The sequence below is a fragment of the Lissotriton helveticus genome, chromosome 1_1 (assembly GCF_964261635.1).
Source record: "Lissotriton helveticus chromosome 1_1, aLisHel1.1, whole genome shotgun sequence".
NCBI classification, from domain to species: Eukaryota; Metazoa; Chordata; class Amphibia; order Caudata; family Salamandridae; genus Lissotriton; species Lissotriton helveticus.
This window is the reverse complement of record NC_136057.1, coordinates 1711981318-1712002153: the sequence shown is the minus strand read 5'-3', so window position 1 is coordinate 1712002153 and position 20836 is coordinate 1711981318. Positions and strand designations below refer to the sequence as shown.

General features: G+C 51.4%; 1 protein-coding gene across 11 annotated transcripts in view; it reads right to left on the bottom strand.

The window, feature by feature from the left end:
• Nucleotides 1–20836, bottom strand: part of BAZ2A (bromodomain adjacent to zinc finger domain 2A) — a 1342005-nt gene that overhangs the window by 767204 nt on the left and 553965 nt on the right. For all 11 annotated transcript variants that reach the window (XM_078689111.1, XM_078689116.1, XM_078689113.1 and 8 more), the window contains one exon: nt 11891–12118. In XM_078689111.1, coding sequence (XP_078545237.1) covers nt 11891–12118 — 228 coding nt within the window. The remainder of the gene's footprint in view (nt 1–11890; nt 12119–20836) is intronic.

The following is a 20836-nucleotide window of genomic DNA, read 5'->3' as shown; positions in this document are numbered from 1 at the left end:
GGATCGATGGCCACGTTGAGCAGGTCAGGATACCAGACTCTTCGTGTCCAAGCCGAAGCCACAAGAATGACTTGGGCCCGGTCGCGCTTGATCTTCTTCAGCACTCTGGGCAGAAGTAGTATAGGCGGAAAGGCGTACAGAAGACCACAACTCCATTCACGATGAAAAGCGTTGCCTAGCGAGTGTCGCCTTCGAAATTCCAATGTGCAGAACTGCTGACATTTCATGTTCTCTTCGGTGGAGAATAGATCTAACCAAGGCTCTCCCCACTACAGAAAGAGACCATTCACCACTTCCGAGTGAAGACATTCGTGATCCATCATGCACCTGCGGCGGAGTTCATCCACCCTGGCGTTCAGTGAACCTGCCAGGTGTTGAACCACCAGGGATATGCCATGATTTTCCAGCCATGTCGGAAGAGCAGGGCCTCCTGACATAGGGTCCACCACCCCACCCCACCCCGCCCAGCCCTGTTTGTTGCAGTACCACATGGCGGTGGTGCTGTCTGAAAACACCTGCACAACTCTCCCCGGACAGAAGGAAAGAATGCTTTCAGTGCAAGACACATCGCCCAGAGCTCCAGAAGGTTGATGTGGAGCGCAAACTCTGCCGGAGCACTGAGGTCTCTGATCTCCCCCTCTCCCATGTGGCCGCCCCATCCCAGAAGGGATGCATCTGTCACTACTGTGTGTTCTGTTTGGGGAAGGGAGAGGGATCTGCCGTTGACACAATCCTGGTTCATGAGCCACCACTGCAATTGCCGTGCAGTGCCCTCCGAGATCTGGACATAATCAGACAGATTTTCCTGATGCTGCGCCCACTGGAACTTCAGGTCCCACTGCAGAGCCCGCAAATGCCATCTGGCATAATTGACCAGCAGGATGCAGGAGGCCATGAGGCACAGCAGCCTCAGGGTCATCCTGACCGAAACCCGGGACAGAGGCTGAAAAATCGGAATCATAGTCTCGGACTCGCGGCTCGGGAGGATAAACCTGAAACTGAGTCATGTCCAGAACCGCTCCGATGAAAAGGAGCTTCTGAGAGGGAATCAGGTGAAACTTCGGCACATTGATGGAGAACCCCGGAAAATGCAGGAGGTCGGCCGTAGTCTGGAGGTGGGAGACGACTGCCAGGGGCGAGCCTGCCTTCAACAACTAGTCATCGAGATAGGGGAAGACTAGAAGCACTGATTTGCGCAGATGAGCTACGACCACCACCATCACTTTCGTCAACACCTGAGGGGCACTGGTAAGGCCAAAGGGGAGCACAGTAAACAGAAAGTGCTCGTGGCCTACCGTGATCCACAGGAAACGCCGGTGGGTCGGCAGGACGGGGATGTGAAAATAAGCATCCTGCAAGTCCAGCGCTACCAACCAGTTTCCAGGGTCGAGGGCAGACGAGAACTGAGCGAGTGTCAACATTTTGAACTTCTCCTTCCAGAGGAAGCGGTTTACGTTCCTGAGAAGCAAGATAGGATGCATGCCTTTGTGCTTCTTGGGCACCAGAAAGTAGTGGGAATTGCAACTAGGACCTCCTTCTGGGACAGGAACGCACTCGATGGCCTCGTTGGCCACAGGGGCTGAAACTTCCTGTTGGAGAAGGACCAGGTGATCCTCTGCAATGGTAGGGAGGTGGCATAGAGAGAGGGGTAGTCTTAAAGGTGAGGGAGTAGCCCCTTCGGACTATCTAGGGAAACCACCAGTCCGACGTGGTGGTGTGCCAGTGGGGGAGGTGATGGTGGATCCTGCTGCCCACTGGCGTTTGGTGGCCCTGGAAGGTCGGACTAGGAGGTTTTGGAGGCTGATGCAGAGGGGGCTGAGGTGGGGCCAGCTTGCTGGCCCCCAGAACCACGACGGTGGTTCCCACGTCCCTGGCCGTGCTGGAGCTTAACAGCCTATGCCGGCCAGTGGCTCTGGGCGGGACGTAGTTGAACACCCCTTCCGTAGCCACAAAAGCGGCGAAAGGCAGACTGCGAAAGGCAGACTGCGCAAGGCGGGTGGTGATGAGCCCCAAGGACCGGGCCGTAGCTCGAGAGTCCTTAAAGCGCTCCAGTGCTCTGTCTGCCTTGACGCCGAAAAGGCGACGGGCATCAAAGGGCATGTCCATAAGTGTGGATTAGACATCCCCGGAAAACCCAGTCGAATGCAACCAGGCGTAGTGCCGAAGGCCTACTGACGTGGCAATCGTTCTGCCCAGTGCATCGGCGGTATCCAGCCAACAGCGGATGGTAAACTTCGCTGGATCTCTCCCCTCGGCGACAGCACGGCCAGGCCTCCTCCAGGCACTGAGGCAGCTCTTGCGCCATCATATCCCACACAGAGTGGGAATAACGGCCCAACAGACATGCAGTGTTTACCGACCGCAGTTCCAAGCTGGAGGAAGAAAACAGCATCTTCCCAAGTTGGTCTTGGATTCCCTATCGGGTGGAGCTGTAGGGAAGACGCTCTTGGACGTAGAGGTTTGGACCACCAAGCTCTCCGGGGTAGGGTGTTGGGAGAGGAAAATGGGGTCGCCCGGGGCCAGGCAGTCGCGTCAGGCAACCATCCTATCCACAGGAGCCCCTGTGTTGGGCCTGGACCAGGTGCACAAAAGGATGTTCGTAAGGAATTCATTGAATGGCAGCAGGGTTTTCGAAGAGCTCACTGCCGGCTGAAGCACCTCTGTCAGGAGGTTGGTCCTGACTGCCACGGTAGGAAACTCGAGGTGGAGAGCCTCAGCCGCCCTATGCAACACCACTGCGTATGACGCTCCTTCCTCTGTAGCCACGGTAGGAGGAGACAACATGCCTAGGTCTGGGGAGGTGTCCAAAAACCACTGGCATCCCCCAGTTCTTCTCACCAGTCCGGCTCATACTCTAGCTGGGCAGTTAAAGGGTCCTCAGACCCTTCCCAGTCTTCCTCACCCTCCTCTGGCTGCCAAACTGGCTAAAAATGGCCAGGGTGGAATGCAGGCACAAAAGTACCCATCGGCGCCGGCTGTCAACGCCGGTCTGGCTCCGTATCCACATCAGGGTGGAAGGGTCGACTTCGGCTGGAGGTTTGCCGGCTGCGGACTTGGTGCCGGTAGAATTTGCGCCGGTGAAAGTGTTACGAGATCGATCTGGCCTGGATCCAAGGGGGCCCTGTGAAGCCAGGTCGGGAGCTGCCGGCGTCAAAGGCCTAGGGCCCCTAGCTGAGTCTGTGGGGCCCTAAGGCGCACCGGCGGAGTCGGCTGCCCAAAGATGGCATGCATTGCTTCATAAAATTGACAAAGCTGTGCAGGGGTTGCTCCCGGTCCCGGGAAGGCCGTAGTCGACCCTGAAGGCTCCGCGTGCGGAGCTGCAGGAGTGGCACCACCCGCACCCTTCGTCGCGTTGGCCGACGGAAGAGGGGAAATCGAAGAGCGACGATGCTTCTTTGACTTCTTATGCTTTGACTTACCTGACCCCGCGTGCGAAGAGTTCGACGAGGAGTGATGCCGGCTCAGCGATCCGTCCGGTGACCTCCCACGGGACCGGGACCTCTAACGACGCGGAGCCGACTGCCGGGCCTCGAGTAGCTTTCGGGACTGCTCCGGCAAAGACTTCAGGCAATGTGCTGGCAGTCGGAGCACGACTTGAGGTCGTGGCCGCGCTCCATGCAGTATAGGCACACGCGGTGCGGATCCGTTGCCGACTTCAGGCGAGAACAGGAACCGCAGGCCTTGAAACAGGAATACCTTGTGCACCAGGAGTTGATGTAAGACTCGAAAAGAAGTAGACAAAAAGTAGCAAAAAGTCAGTCAAAAAATGACTGGGGGTACCACTCTCTCCAGATCCGACGCTTGCTGGTGTGGAAAAATAAAGAACTGACATGGCGCGAAAGCGGCGCCTAAGTAACTTCCGCAACGTCATACCGGCGACCATGAGGCCGACGAGTCTACCGATGCCACCTAATGACGCGTAGGGGTACTGCTGACAAAAAACTTTCCGGATCTAGTCTGACGCCTGGGGGATATTCTAAGGTAAGGAATCTATAACTAACTGTTTCTTTCAGATAAATTCTTTGAATTGGGCGGGGGTTGCTCAGACTCCGAGAAAGTCGGGGACGTGCAAGATGGACCCATGAGCTGGCTCAACGGCGGAGCCAGGCCTCGAGTGTCTGTGGACGAGGTTAAGTCAAACCACGCTGCGAATTTTGCTTCTTGTGAGACTTCGACTTACCAGAAAGGCTCGACTACTTGGTGTGTGATGACGACCTCGGGCTCCATGACAACTCCGGGACCTTCCTCTTGACCGGGACCTCGGGCGTCGCACGCCGAGCCGCTATAAGCTTGAGGGACCGCTCCCTCAAGGCCTTCGGAAGCATGGCACAGCAGTCTGGTGCAGGCCTTTTTTGTTGTGGTCCCACTCGAGCCACCAGAGGCATACACGGTGTGGGTCCGTCACCGACATGTATCGGTGACGAGCGCCGCAAGGCTTGAAGCCGGCCTTCTTCAATGACATTTCTGCCACAATAGGAGGTAAACCTAAAAAAATACTCAGACAAAACGTCGCAAAAAAACTTGTAGAAAAGTGACTAAGGGGTACCTATTCCCAGATCTGTGCTGGCTGGCACGAAAAAAAGAACTGAAGCCAGCACGCCTCGGTGACTACAATATAAGCACAGCATTTGTCACTTCCGGCACAGACGACCCCACGCAGAGCCAAATTAAGCCGGCTACCTGCTCACAAAAATTTTTGGGATCCAGTCTGATACCTGGGAATAATTCTAAGATAAGAAATCTGCGGACGGAAGTCTCTATCAGGCAGCAGATTTTCTTGACATTTCTAAAAGTCCACACCACATTTAATCTCCAGCTCTTTCAACCTATAATAGTCCCAAGTCTATTGAGACAACTTTAACACTACGGACAATACAGCTGCATGGATGTACGTTAGTACAACGCGATCATTTTGATTGCAGTACTTTACAACGCGGTTTTCACAACGCAAGTCGTTACACCGACTTGCGTTGGAGGGCGCTGGATTGAGGATTAATTTAATTTTCTATTCCAACTGCAGCCCACGTAACAGTAGGGAAGGTGTTGGAATAGAAAATCAAACTATTCCTTAAGCAAGAACGCCATCCAGCGCAAGTCGTAGTAATGACTTGCGTTGTAATGGCTGCGTCGTAAAGGTCGCGCAGTGTAAACACCGCGTTGTAAAGGATGTTTCCCCTGCTGGACAGAAGTATTATCCGTTTTTAACCTTCTAGTGCAGTTTGGAAAACATTACTTGCCTGTAAAAAGACACTCACTGTGCACAAGCTTGTTTTGCTGAAATTTGAGGGTGGTAAAAGAACAATGGATGTGAGCGCTGCATTCTTTGTAAAATAAATTTCACTGTTATGTTCACTTCGCTGCTACCAGAAGTGCTGGTAAACATTATCATTTACATTTCAAATAAAATTACATGTGGGTATTCCTCAATTGTCCAATGTCTGTTACCAGCCCGCACTTCATATTATTTCTCTCAGTGATAGTAGAACGATCCTTTAAGTTTGCAACGCTCACCTTCTTATTAATAAAACTGCTTGAGTAGTTAATTCAGTAAAACAAATATCTTGTCATTTTACAACTGCTGAGATACGTAAATGAAATGTTTTTACTTAACCACAGGGGGTTTGCTCAGAAAGAGAAATGTAACTTTTCACTGCCGGAAATATCCCAGTCAGCGCTAACTATCTTGGTAACCGACTTCATAAAAGTAACTGGATTCAGCACTAACTATGTTGGTAACCGACTCCCCAAAAAATAATCTTGATTAATTTCTTCATTCTTACCTGATCTCAGATCCTCGGAGCTGTCGACGGTCCAGCAGCCATCCTGGTTGCAGCTTTGAAAAGCGGCAAAGCCTGTTTGCTGCAATCATTGGCCCGAGCTCGGATCTGCGGAGCTCTCGTCGATCCGGTACCCATCTTGGAAGCAGCTCTGACCATCGGAGAAATTCGAACCAAATAGGGAGAAGCGTCTCTGCTCAACTGGGACGGCTCCCGTACGGTTCGAGGCGTTGGTAAACTTTGGCCGGTTCTAAACTGTGGAGGCCGGCTGGAAGGAGACCCCTGGAGTGAACCCAGGGACCGCTGCCCCCCGCACCCCCCATCCCCTTGCCGCAGCAGCAGACGGATCGGAACCTTGATCTTTGTCCGGTCCTGGAGGCCGGCTGGTCGGTGACTCTGGGTGAGAACCCCTGGGACCCGCTGACCCCCCCTCCCGCAGCAGCAGACGGACCCCCCAGAAAAGGCCGCAGGTGAGCAAGCTGTGGGTTTCGTACTTCATTGATCATGGTGGGATAAGCTTTCCCCACTGACCCCCGTCCCTGCCACGTTGCAAAATCTATGCTCACTGATATGTGGGGGTAGTGGCATGCTGATGCGTTCGCGTTGTGAGCTTCCCCCGGGCAGTTCCGACCTGGCACCGTGCTTGCCTGCAGACACCGGGACACGTCCCCTGGCTTCCCTGCCTGATTGCTCAGGGCCCCGGTAACCACTGCGGCGGGATTTGATTTGGCACCAGAGTCTTCGGAAACCAAGAAGAGCAACTGTGGGACCTCTCTGCAGCAGCAACGGTCAGCCCGTCCTCCACATATTAACCAGGCGGTCGATCCGGAACGTTGGTCCGATGGGACACGACTCCGAGCCTCCAAGTGTTGCTGCTCCTGAATCGCCCCTGAGGGGATGGGGTGCTACTGCTCTCATCTGCGTGGGAGATAGTTTTCTCCACTTCGGGGCTGTGTTGTCGCGCCCAGAGCTATGATTCGCCAAGTTAATTGCGCTAAGTCTGCAGCGCCTTTCAGAAGTGGCGGATTCCGTCGCGGCGTTCCTGGTTACGACCCAAATCTAAGTTTTCGTGGATTTGAAACTTAATCGCGGCTCCGCCCCGCCCAAGTAGCAGTTCAGTTTAAGTCGAGCTGAAAACAATGTCTGATTGAAACCGAAAGGTATATAACAAAGCAAATACCTCAGCTCGACCAACTCTCCTCTCAAGCACAGCCCTCCGCCTTCAGAGGGATACGGTTTTGACATCAAAAATACGACTGCATTATTGCTCATCTTTTTAAGGTAACGATACCTCCTTCGTTGTTGGTCTTTTCACTTTATCAGATATCGGATATCTTTTTGTTTTTATACTACTTCCTGTGCTGCACATTTGGTGCCAATGGCATTTATTTGTAAATGACATTTATTTTTAAGATGTCCTTGCCCACAGTCTGTATCTTCTCAAAATGGCCGTGGTTGTAAATACAAATACAAGTTACTAAGAGCCCATCGGCAAGACTAAGGCCTGTTTTTCTCTTTTTCTCTGTTGACCACTAGAAGTCTTAACTGAAATAGGACTATTACTCCCTGTACAGTCCTGTGGACAGAGACATAGGACTACTAGGGATGTCCATCAGAACCATCAGCCCTAAAGTTCATGGAAATAGGACTACACTGGCTGCCCACACACTTAATGGATATAGACATAGGACTACATATGGGCAATGCGTCGGCCATCTTAGACGGTCTTTCCCACTGGGTGCACGTAGTCTGTCACTTCAGATTGTCCACACACTTAATGGTCATGGACGAAGGACTACACAATGACAATGTATCGGACATCTTAGAACTATCTTTACAATTGAGTGTGCGCAAATCTTCATTCCAGTTCGAGAATCGCCACTCTTTCTTCTGGGATCATACCCCACGTCATTCTTTTCCCAAACTTTGGTCTTTCCCCTTCCTCCCTCTGCCCCACCTCTTCCATCATGATTCTTGAGATCCAACACGAATCTTGAGATCCCACCACCGTCTTCTCCCTACGCTTATCTAGCCACTTCCTTATAGGCTTTTTTTCCCATCCTCCTTCAGCACGCCTCCACACCCATCTTGTACCCGCACGAGGTTCTCTCTCACCTTCCCTCCGACTACATTTCACCACGTTCTCGCCCACTTTCGAGTACTCAATCTAACTCTACACCCCGCATCTCGGTCTACAACCAGGACTCCTGAGACTCTACCCACACCTCCCACCTAGCCCGCTACTACCTACCCACAGCCACCTCCATCGTGACTGTCTTCAGTGACTGTCCTCCCCCATCAGCACCGACCAAACTCTTCACACCCCTCTCCTCATACCACGCTCCCCCACGAGGTTCACACTCTCTTCACATATCTCTTTATATCATCTCACCTACTGTACTGCCCTTATCATGGAACTCACAGGCACACACTCCTACATCATCATTTACCCCTCCAACCTCACAAACGATTCAAACATAATTTTATAAAACGGCACCCTGAAATACTCTTTGCCGATCCTTATTTCTCAACACACAACAGGATTACAACCACTGACCTCATTTTCCACACAAAGCGAAGGGCCCAATCGAGGAAAGCATTCCTCACCTCACTCTTGATCTCTTCTTCGAGGAAGAAGGTATCAGGGACGTTATAGTTAGTTGGACATTTCAATCGTACAAAACCAGTGAAATTCGGCTGCTATAGTTAGTTCAGCTAACTATAACTCGCGCACTGCTGATGACGTCACATATTACATCACTCATGACATCACTCATGACATCTCAAATTACATCACTGATGACATCATCCAGTGACTGTGTGTTTGTGTAAAGTTTAAATATGTTTAATATATATAGGCTAAGGTGTATTGAATAATAAGTGGGTGTATGAGTGTCTGAATCGATGATTTAGTAGGTGCGTGACTGACTCTAGAAGTACGTGATTAAGCGTATCTTACTGACTGCATGGGTTAGTGACTAAACTGTGTGAGTGTCTGTATCAGTCTGTCTGTTGGTGTGTAAGCAGCTGCATGGGTTGGTGAATAGCTACATGAGTGTCTATATGGATTATTGATTGGTTGAGTTTCTGTATGGGTGCCTGAGTGTGTGTGTGGGTGGGGGGTGTGACTGTGCATAGATGTGTGAGTGGGTGATTCACTGGGTGTATGGATTCAAGAGTGCATCTGTGAAGGGGTGGCTGGGTGACATGGCCTAGAGCCAGCTCTATGCTAAAATACACTTAATACAGTGAAAACACCTACATACACTAGTAAACACTATGCGTTGGGGTACCCTTGTGATTGGCATGACCTCCTCTGTAAGGCCCTAATACAAGATAGGACAGGGGGATTAAAACTACCTCTAAGTAAGAGGTGCAGAAAGAGGTTTCTTTAAGTAGTAGTCATGTTTGCAGACTGTGGAGAAAGGGTGCTGGACCGCCGACCAGCACTCAAGAATTCCTCTGCACAGGACCTACAGGAGGGCTTCTTGGCCCCCAAAGTCCCTCAGAAGTAAATTGGACTTCACCCCCCATCCTGCAGTCTGCCAGGAGGCACATTTGCAGAGTGGTGGAGAAAGGGGGGCATGGCCTCCGAAGGCGCACCCCTCCCGACCCCATCCCCCGGTCTTTTTTAATATATTTTATTTAATTCTTTGAAGGGGGGCCAGGCCAATTATGGCCCCAGGGACCCCATCCCCCGGGACCTGGCCTCACCGTTGGGGGAGCCCCAATGCTCCCACAGTCCCGCTGGCTCCCCACATCCTGTGGGAGCCAGCATTGCTTTTGCACAAGGGGAACTGCTCCCCTTATGCAAAAGCAATTCTGCTTTGATTTTTGCAAGTGAGAGCAGGTTTCCTGCTCTCGCGTCCAAAAAACCAAAGCAGAGTGCGCTATGACAGGGATGGAGCCGTGCTCCCGCCCTGCCATAGCAAACAGCAATGTCCGGTGGGTTGGCACCCCGGGACATTGTAGGCGCCGGCCATGGGGGGTGGCGGTCCACAGGGCCATCAAGGGCTCCAGGAGGGGGACCGCGCAGCCCTCTATCTACATTTCAAAGCCCCGGGAAGGTGGTGGTTGCCGGGGCATGGGGGACCCGCAAGCCCCCCCCCTGATTAATAACAGAAGGCCCGGGGAGGTGGTGGTCCCCTGGGCTTCCCTATTATATAAAAGCCCAGGAGAGGTATTGAGGTCCCTGGGGCATGGGGGTGGGGTTGGGACCCCCCCCCACGCATTTATTATTGAAGCCCCAGGGAGGTGGCGGTTCCCGGGGAAGCGTGTGCGGGTTGGGACCCCCCCCATGCATTTATTATTTAAGCACTTGGGAGGTTACCTGGCCCACCCAGGGGCTTAAGTACAAGGATGCACGGGAGACCGCGCTTGTTTAAAAAAAAACAATAATCTTGGCCGGATTCGCGAACTCAACCATTTGGGAGCCCCTGGGCAGGCCTAGGGGGTCTGGGTGTTTCTACTTTGCCCCTTTTCTTGTTTTTCACCTTTTTGTCTACTGATTTGTGTGACTCGATTACCGAGTCACAAGATGGCTGCCAACACATTCTGGTTTGGAGTGTTGACAGCCAATCAGAATTGAGTTTGTGTTCGGGAGGGTCCGCAAACTCTCCTCAGTGCTCAGATATTGATATTTTTTTTATTATTTATTTCTCAGCAAGTGTTGAATGGACTTACACCATTTTAAAAAAATGGTCGCTTTCTGAACCAAGAACTACCTTTTTGTCAAATTTGGTTCAGCAGTTCAGGCTGTAACCTATTTCAAAATTCCTATGGAAATTAAAGTGGGGGAAATGCGTTTTGGGACCCCCCTTTTTTACTCGGCCCCCGCTTGACGAATCACCACAACACTTTCGAGACAGGAGCTGACCGGAGCGCCCCATTAGTTTTTAAAATTTCGCAAACATTCATCAAACAGCACCAAAGTTTTTGCAAATCGAAAAACTTGTGTATGTGTGTGTATATATATATATATATATATATATATATATACACACACACACACACACATACACATTTGTTTGCATTGCACAACCCCATGTCCCTGCATCCCACCAAACACAATGCCAGCCACTACTGTAACCTAACAATGGAGACAATGCACATGCTTATTACCAAGTCATAGGAGGTGTCACTATACCTCATAACTTGAAAGACTTCTTCTAAGAAAAACAAGTTGTACAGATCCAAACCCAACACTAGATGCCCGGAGAGTATTCAGAGCAAGGGTATCTACAACTACACATGCCATGAAAATAAAAATGATACTCCTTCTACAAACAGCCCTTGAATTAACAAATGCCGGGGGTTCCACTCGCCTTAGAAGTTAATACATTTGCCGCCCCTGTAGAATAGGGTGTCATAAATGATAAAATAATATCCATCACAATATCAATTTTCAGATTAATGCAATGAAAAAAACAAAGAAGGTGCTTCAGGGCATTGTGGAGCTGAAGAGTGTGCCTCACTGCCAAAGTGTCATTAAAAACACATACAAACACAAAACACCACATCACCATCTCGCTACCTCAAAGCACCTTGTTCTCGAACTACACCCCTCACCTCTACTATATTCTAACTCTAAAGTATTTAAATGTATAGCATATCACAATCTCATTCTGCATTTGCATGATTTTCTGCTTGTAAGCACTAGGCACAATAGATGTTATGATAACTCAATTCAATGGTACAGATTGGATCTGCTGGGGAAGAATGACTAGCAGAATAAGCCCTGCCTGGATTCAAAATCATGACCTGCAGGTAAGAAAACATGTCACCGATGAAATTAAGGAGCCAGCTTTCTGGCCATATCTATCCTATATTTCCTCTCAATGTATTTATACTCCAAGTATTTAAATGTCTGAAGCATATGTCCTTTCTACAAAGTCTTTCACATACGAAAGAGACTGACTTCTTTGCATCTCACTGTAAAATTCTTTATGAAGGCCTTGCAACACAGAGAGGTAGCTGCAAGGGCTAAATGTTTATCTGGCCCACTTACCTACCAACAGATCTCAGATTGTGCTACCCCCAACCCATCAGCAACCAAGCAAGCATCGCCCTGTATACTATCTCTCACCCCCAAAATAACATTATTCAGTACACACCTGATGATCTGCTAAGCACATGTCCTCTGTGGGCTTTTTCATCTCGTCCAAGATCAGCTGTTGCCGCCGGCGGTCTTCTAGTCTTCTCTGTGCCAGTTGCTCCAGTCTACGCTGTGCCTGTATCTTCCTCTCCACCTGCCGAGCTGACACCTTCACCTGCTCTGGTGCATTTGCCTTCTTCTCATGCGCCTCCTCCTCTTTCCTTGCCTTCTCTTTCTTCTTTTCCAACTAATTAGGTTAATATAAAAAGAACACTAACCGAGTAAGTGCTGTGTAAGAACAAAGTTAAAAGGCTAACAAACCTCTCAAAACATGTGGCTTCACAAAGTTCATGGCGTGCTTTATATTATTCTCAATGACATGACACTAAAATAGTTAAAGGAGTCTTCAGCAAAGGTAAATCTTAGATAGAAAGGAATTAGCTAAGCCTACAGTGGTCAAATACTGAAAATCCACTAATGCTGAAAAGCTTCCACCATGTTACAAGAACTTAACTGGAGACAGGACAGGTAGGGAAGGTGCTCTACATGTTTTACAGTGCTTGGGGCACCAAATGCCTGAAGCACGTGGAACCAGCAGACTGTGTGCAGGATACCTGATAAGGACTGTAGGCAGTTGTTCAAAAGATTGTATGTTTCCCTGCAGGCTATGGATGGTGAACAAGGCAACCAGTTTGCTTTTTTGCCCTGGATCTCTGCCAAAACTGATGGGTTTGAAAAAAGAATACCTTCTCTACAACACCAGTTTCTTTCCCAGTGCTTAATTTGCAAAACAACAATAAGTGCAGAGGATCACAGTGTTTCAAAGTGCTGTGCTAACTGATGACTCTTTCTTTAACCACTCTAATTATCCTGCCTGTCTCTCGCTTGCAGGTTGTTTTTCATACCTCCTTTCTCTCAATCTTTTTTTCACAATTCTCTCTTCCTCTTTACTTCCCCTGCTTCTGCCTTTCTCTTGTGATGGGCACAGCACAGTCACAGTCTCAAAATTGAAGGGCTGTGGCTGCAACCTACGGCTCAAATTAATCACTGTCTTTCCCTACACTGCACTGAAAAATACACTGTGCACATAGTTGGCTTTTAAAAGCCATTGCCTTGCAACTATGGGAATTGGTGGAGACAAACAGGCTTCAATCCACAAAACTGCAAAAAACACAGTTGATGGACAGAATGTAGAACAATGTCATACATTCACTCCAGTACAAAGATCTGGGCCTAAATCCATCGTTTTTTTTGCACTCCACACCACCCTGGGTTAGACACTGGCTATATGCAAATCAGCTCTGACCCTGTGCCTCATGGGAACAGTCCAGTCCGAACTACCAAGCCATGTCTTTCCCAGACCGGAATCAAGCATCCAAGGACCGGTTTCTGGCTATCAGCCTTCATCAGCCTGGATAGCTTGACTCCAGTGGTGTGGAGAGCCTGGGACTCACGTCTGAGCATACCCAGCCCACTCGGGGTGAAAATTGCAAAAAACACAGTTGATGGACAGAATGTAGAACAATGTCATACATTCACCCCAGTACAAAGATCTGGGCCTAAATCCATCGTTTCTTTTGCACTCCACACCACCCTGGGTTAGACACTGGCTATATGCAAATCAGCTCTGACCCTGTGCCTCATGGGAACAGTCCAGTCCGAACTACCAAGCCATGTCTTTCCCAGACCGGAATCAAGCATCCAAGGACCGGTTTCTGGCTATCAGCCTTCATCATCATGAAGAAGGCTGTAATGCCAGAAACCGGTCCTCGGAAGCTTGTTTCCGGTCCAGGGAAGGCATGGCTTGGCAGTTCGGGCTGGACTGTTCCCATGAGGCACAGGGTCAGACTGATTTGCATATAGCCATGTCTGAACTGGGGTGGCAGAGTGGGCTAAAGAACGGTGATGGATTAAACCCAGATCCCTTGACTGGGTGTGAGTGTTTGATTGGTTCAGATGCTCCGTCCATCACCACCCCCTTTTGTACCGCTTTTGGCCGCCATAAGTGTGGCAGGGTATGCTCAGACGTGAGTCCCTTGCTCACTTTGCCACTGGATTCAAGCAAGCCGGGCTGAAGAAGGCTGTAATGCCAGAAACCGGTCCTCGGAAGCTTGTTTCCGGTCCAGGGAAGGCATGGCTTGGCAGTTCGGGCTGGACTGTTCCCATGAGGCACAGGGTCAGACTGATTTGCATATAGCCATGTCTGAACTGGGGTGGCAGAGTGGGCTAAAGAACGGTGATGGATTAAACCCAGATCTCTTGACTGGGTGTGAGTGTTTGATTGGTTCAGATGCTCCGTCCATCACCACCCCCTTTTGTACCGCTTTTGGCCGCCATAAGTGTGGCAGGGTATGCTCAGACGTGAGTCCCTTGCTCACTTTGCCACTGGATTCAAGCAAGCCGGGCTGAAGAAGGCTGTAATGCCAGAAACCGGTCCTCGGAAGCTTGTTTCCGGTCCAGGGAAGGCATGGCTTGGCAGTTCGGGCTGGACTGTTCCCATGAGGCACAGGGTCAGACTGATTTGCATATAGCCATGTCTGAACTGGGGTGGCAGAGTGGGCTAAAGAACGGTGATGGATTAAACCCAGATCTCTTGACTGGGTGTGAGTGTTTGATTGGTTCAGATGCTTCGTCCATCACCACCCCCTTTTGTACCGCTCAATGCACAAAACAGCATGATCTCTTCTTTCCTGCCTATGAAACCTGAAAAGGGGAAGGAGGATGGCTGAAGATAAGACTACTTCCTAACTGAAGAAGTACTTTAAATTTCAAAACAAGGTGTGGCCAAGATGGCGGCGTGAGCGGACGTGTTGCTCTACTGCTCCCACCGACGGTCAGTTATTAGCACCGATTTCGGGTACGTCGACTCCAGCATTGAAGAGGTCCTGGCTAGTGGAATGATTGTCCAGCCCGAGTGGTCATGTAGTGGGGCGGGCGAGTGAGATGCAGACGAGATCGAGCAGGAGACCGGGAGTGTGCCCCTCCCCCCCTGGAGCAGAGCACGAAGAACGGACGTCTCCTGCCGGGCGGAGGAGCCCCCTGAGCGGTGGGCAGGTAGCCCGGGGTCTGCGGCCTGGAGTGGAAGGATCCAGCGGAGGTCCGGTGGCACCCCCGTGGCACAGGCGGTCGGCTACTTCTCGGGACTGGGCGACCGGAGTACTGATGGCCGTGAAGAAGGAAGGCCGGACCGCCATCTTGTGGGGCCCAGACATAGCCTACGGTGCCGGGCGCGCGGTAGAGAGCCCGGCAGCTGAGCCTGGGCCCTCCCGTGTCCATGCGGTGAGAGACTCGGGATGAGCCTGCCAAGATATCTGGCAGGGGAGGACGGCATACTCTGAACGCGAGGTCGGCAGGGTTCGCAGCAGAAAGGAGAGATACGTCGGAGGCCGAGGCCCTACAGCACAGAGTGACCACCCGCTGCCCCCACTGAAGAAGATCCGGCATTGGTGAGTGCTGGCACGGCCCCGGGGGCACTAAGAGGAGGCACTGTGTGGGGCAGGGAAGCTGGAAATGGCGCTTGGACGGGGACAGGGGTGACTGGGAGCCGGCCGAGTGCGGGCGGAGAGCGCTTTGCCCGGCGAGCTAAGGCCTAGACGAAATAGGATCCAGTGAGGGGGCCTCAGGAGCTAGAGGAAGGCCCGCCGCCGAGTCAGTGATTTTGGCACCTGAAAGATCCTCATATTTCCGAGTGGGACCGGCGGCCATTTCCCGGCCTGAGACATTTGCAGCCCATAACTGGGGAGATAACAGAGTCCACGAAAGAGGCCGTCGCGGCGGACTATTAGCCCCTGGAGTGACAAGACACAGAGGGGGAGTTGATGGGCCGCCTGGTGACCTTGGTGACACGCTGGCAGCTGGCGGGCTTGAGGTACTTGGCTGACTGCCTCATGGCGAGGCCGCGTGGGCCTATCGGGGACATTGGTGAGGACTGGCCAACAAGGGATGCCCGGAGCACTCGGCATTGGGCGTGGCCCTCAGGGCTCGTTTGTGAGCAACAGGGGAAGCATTCTCTGGTGCCGTGAACTGGGCTGGCCTAGACAGACCTACGGCTCATAACGTGGATTTCCTCTACAGAATCGGGCATCTGGGAAGGGGGTGCAAGCAACAGGTCTCCTGAGTTTCTTGAGCGGCGCCAGGCCAGAGAGGCATCGTGTGGGTGATTCTTGTGGCACACGCTATATCCACCACCAGGGTACGCAAAGATAAAACTGTGAAGGACTTGTTTGCCAAGGCCCAGGCGAGTCAACATCACTCGGATATGGCTTCAAACGCTGCCCAGCCCGCCTCAGATAAGACAGACAGTTCGAAACCTATCACCAAGGCCTTTTTAGAATCACTGTTTACTACTTTGAGAGATGATATTCACACGTTGAAAAAAGAATTCATGGAGGAACTCAAGGAGATTCGTAAGGACGTGAATGGCTTAGGGGAGCGTGTGGCTGAATTAAAAACCAAGAGCGATGGGAGGGACACCGAAATTGAGGCATTACAACAGGAGATTTTACGGATCCATTACCAACAAGTTGACCTCCAAACACACCTTGAGGACCTGGAGAACCGATCTTGTCGCCATAATGTATGGATTCGGGGTGTTACATTGACCGAGGACACTAGAGACCTATACGGATTCACGAGGGAACTTTTCAACCATATTTTGGGGCGGCCTCTGGAGGCAGACCTTCGACTGGACAGAGTACATAGGGTGGGACCCTTACACCCCCCCTCTTCTCCGCCGTCGGACATTCTAGCATGTGTACCGCACCAAAGAAGAAATCCTACAGAAAGCCCGGCAGTTACACCCCCTGTCCTTCCGGGGCAAATCCCCGGTTCTGTTCCAGGACTTGTCAGCCCAACACTCTACAGAAGTGCCGAAGCTTCAAGCCCGTCACGTCACACCTCCAGCAACGCAACATTTCCTACAGCTGGGGCCACCCATTTCGCCTGGTGTTCAAGCTGACCAACAAGGTCTACCAGCTCCGATCATTGTCAGAGGCGTGCGGCTTGCTAGGGATAGATCCACCATCTGAAGAGAGACGGGCCAAGCTGCAGAAACAGAGGACTCTAAGCCACGGTGGCGCCAACACAGCAGGCAACGTCGTGTAAAGAAGCCCCCTGCAGCTGAGATCAGAGGTGGTCAGCGTGCTGCAGTGGAAGAAGTTTCCTATGAGTTGACCTCGTCCCACCCCAGCTGACTGTTATGCTTTACTACAACTGCTTGTCTGCTTGTTCCTCTCTCTGAGCCGTCGGTGGGAGGGAAGGCTGTTGTAATTTGACCAAATTACCCCATTGTATTGCATTCCCAATCACCTACGGATGATGGACAATGTGTTTTTGAATATTCGGTTTCGTGTTGGGGGGGGGGGGGTTGCGAGAGAGGAGGGAGGGGCGGGAGGGTTAAGTGTTCCTTGTCCACCATAGGCCTGGGGTTGAGATGGTCACACAGTTTCTACGCTTTTGGGGCAGGTTGTCGCTCTTGTTTTCTAGCCGCTGCAGCGCTGTTGCAATGCTTCCGCTTCCTGCCACCCTAATGGTGTAGATGTAGACCACAGACCTTAAGGTACTCACCTTAAATGTGAGGGGATTGAACAACTGGGTGAAGCGTACAGCGGTCCTTTCCTGTTTGGAGCATTCCCAGGCAGACATTTGTCTCTTACAGGAGACACATCTTTTACAGAAAGACTGCCACCGCCTTCGGTCCCAAAAGTTCCCCCACCAATTCTTTTCTTCAAGCACTACTAAAACAGCAAGAGTTGCTATTCTGGTGGCCCAGAGGTTTAAGGGGAGGATCATACAGAAGGAGGCCGAGATAAAAGACAGGCTGTTGACATATAGGTTTGCTCTGGGGGATCACACATTCACTGTTGGCTCAATCTATGGCCCTAACGAAGGCCAAGAAAAGTTTTTCCACTCTGCCCTCACAGACGCTACTGTCACTCCAGACCACCACATTCTGTTGGGAGGGGACTTAAATTTGGTGTTTCACAATACCCTAGATAGATCATGTCAGCGCTCCTCCAAGACTGGCGCTATTTCTGCGGAGGGTCTAGCCCGTCTTCATGACCTAGGTTTCAAAGACTTGTGGCGCAGTTTTCAGCCTCAGGGACATACATACTCATACTACTCTAATGCTCACAAAACATACGCCTGTTTAGATTACCTGCTGGCATCGGATTCCCTTCAGGCATTAGCTACTGAGGTGGAGATCGGGGTTGCTTCCCTCTCTGATCACGCCCCAGTGACAGTGGTGCTTGCTTTCCCGCCAATTTAGCGCGCGCAGCGGACATGGCGTCTTAGGGAGACACTATTACATCGCAAAGAGGTAGTCACAAGAATACAGCGCGTCATCGCTTACTACCTTTTACACAACAGCAATACAGACACCACACTCGCTACACAATGGGCAGCACTGAAGGCGGTCTTAAGGGGGAGTTTATAGCGATCTCTGCGGTGGACAACGTTGAACGCAGTCGCAAGTGGGAGGAACTCACTCAATGTACGAGGGAACTGGAGCAGATGCATCAGCGAACAGGGGGCAACTTAAAGCCGCACGGCAACAGCTGGCAGCTATTGATCAGGATAGGGCGGAATTTGCGGCGCTGAGACTTCGGCATGCCTATTATACGGGTGGGGACAGGTGTGGACGGTTGCTAGCACACGAACTGCGTGAAACAAGACAGCAACAAAATGTCCAGGAAATTCGTCGGACGGACGGTAGCTGCGTTGTGGATGACCCTGGTATTGCAAAGGCTTTTAGTGATTTTTACACTGACCTCTACACCAGCTCCCCCTTGGAGAGCTCAGTTGGGGAGGCTTTCCTCGACTCCGTCCCGCTGCATACCCTTACGAAGGAGCAGGCCGAACACCTTGAACGTGACATTCGTCTGGAGGAAGTTATCTCAGCCATCTTGCGTCTTAGGGTGGCCAAAATGCCTGGCCCGGATGGCTTTTCGGCGGCTTTCTATAAGACTTTCTTTGCACAGATCGCCCCACTCCTCACGTGCCTCTTTAACACTTTTTCAGAGCCCGGGGCGATTCCAGGGGCTCTCCTACAGGCATCCATAGCCGTCATCCCCAAGCCGGGGAAAGATAGGTCGCAATGTGGTGCATAACGCCCCATCTCGCTCCTTAATGTGGATCTCAAGTTCTACACGGGGATACTTGCGGCCTGGCTCGCACCCTGTATGGGAGGCTTAGTAGACCCGGAACTAGCGGGATTCATCCCAGAGTGACAAACCTCAGACAACACTAAGCGTGCCCTGCACCTTATCGAAAAAGCGACTGGAACGCGAGGGGAATATTTGATGTTGGCTATTGACGCTGAAAAAGCGTTCGATAGGGTCAATTGGCCGTACCTCGAGAAAGTCCTGGAGAAGGTAGGTTTGGGGGCAAAGTTCCGCACGTATGTGCTGAACTGTTACAAGTTCCCGACAGCGGTGATTCGAGTTAACAGTCATACAGCCCCCCGGTTCCCGATAGAGAGAGGCACTAGGCAGGGGTGCCCCTTGTCGCCCCACCTTTTCGCCCTCTACATGGATCCCTTGGCAGAGAGACTGCGGCTTAACCCACAAGTGGCAGGGATCAAATTTGGGGGCTATGTCCACACAATCAGTCTCCACACTGACGATGTCCTGATCTCACTGGCTCACCCACGAGAATCATTGCCCGCCTGCCTTGCGGACTTAGAGCTTTTTGCACAAAGCTCCGGCTTCAAAGTTAATATGAACAAGTCGGTGGCTCTTGACCGGTCTCTGGAAAAGTCTACCCGAGAACACCTTCAGGGTTCATTCCCCATTCAATGGGCGACAGGGGCCATCCCGTATCTGGGGATTCAACTGGCTCCATCGCTTAGCGACACCGTTAGCATCAACTATGCCCTGCTCCGACAGAAAATTAGGCGGGAATTGGGGCGGGGGAAACACTATCCCCTGTCATGGTTGGGCAAGATAGTAGTTGTCAAAATGACAATTCTTCCTCAGATTCTATATTTATTCCGCACTATCCCTCTTCGACCGCCGACGGGCTAGATACAGCAAACTCAATCTGAACTGGCCCAGTATATATGGAATGGGCGAAAGCCGTGTCTAAAACTGAGGTTGGCGACGCTCCCACCAGAGGGAGGGGGACTGGGAATCCCGGACCTCCTGCTGTACTTCCAAGCAGCTCAACTACATCTCTTGGTGGAGTGGAGTAGGTGGGAGTCCGAGAAGCATTGGTTATTTCAAGATCAGGTAGTGGCCGGTCGACCCCTACAGGAACTCCCATTCCTCCGAAAGCAGCATTGGCCCCCTAACCTTTATGCTTCTTACATTACAAGGGTTCCCCTGGAGGTTTGGGACCAGACCAATGTCAAACACGAATGTACCACTTTTCCGTCCCTGCTTAACCCTCTGGTGGATAACCCCGACTTCTCGCCAGGTACCAATTCGGTGGACTATTCGAGGTGGCGACCGGCTGGCTGCCGATGCCTTTTCCACATGTACTCAATGAAGGGTGGGATCCCTTTTACCCAGTTTCGGCAAAGGTATGAGATGCCAGAGTCAGAAAGGCTACGTTACCTCCAAGTGCGACATTGGGCACTCAGTGAGCAAGCATGCCCGGTACCTGATAGGCGTCTTCTGCCCTACGAACACTGGCTGACTGCACGCACGACAGACAAAAAACGAATCTCCGATTTATACAAAATGCTGCTGGCTAGATATACTCACACCTACAGTGCTGGTAGGGCACGCTGGGAGAAGGAGCTAGGTAGGACACTTAGCCATAAAGAGTGGGAAGGAATATTCTATAGAGCGAGGCACTCAGCGTACCACATGGGACTCACTGACACTCTCACTAAGATCTCAACATACGGGTACTACACCCCCGAGCGCCTACATGCAATGGACCCCACCAAGGAGGTGACATGTTGGAGGGGTTGTGGTCAAGTGGGCTCACTGGTCCATTTGCTCTGGGATTGTGTTCACCT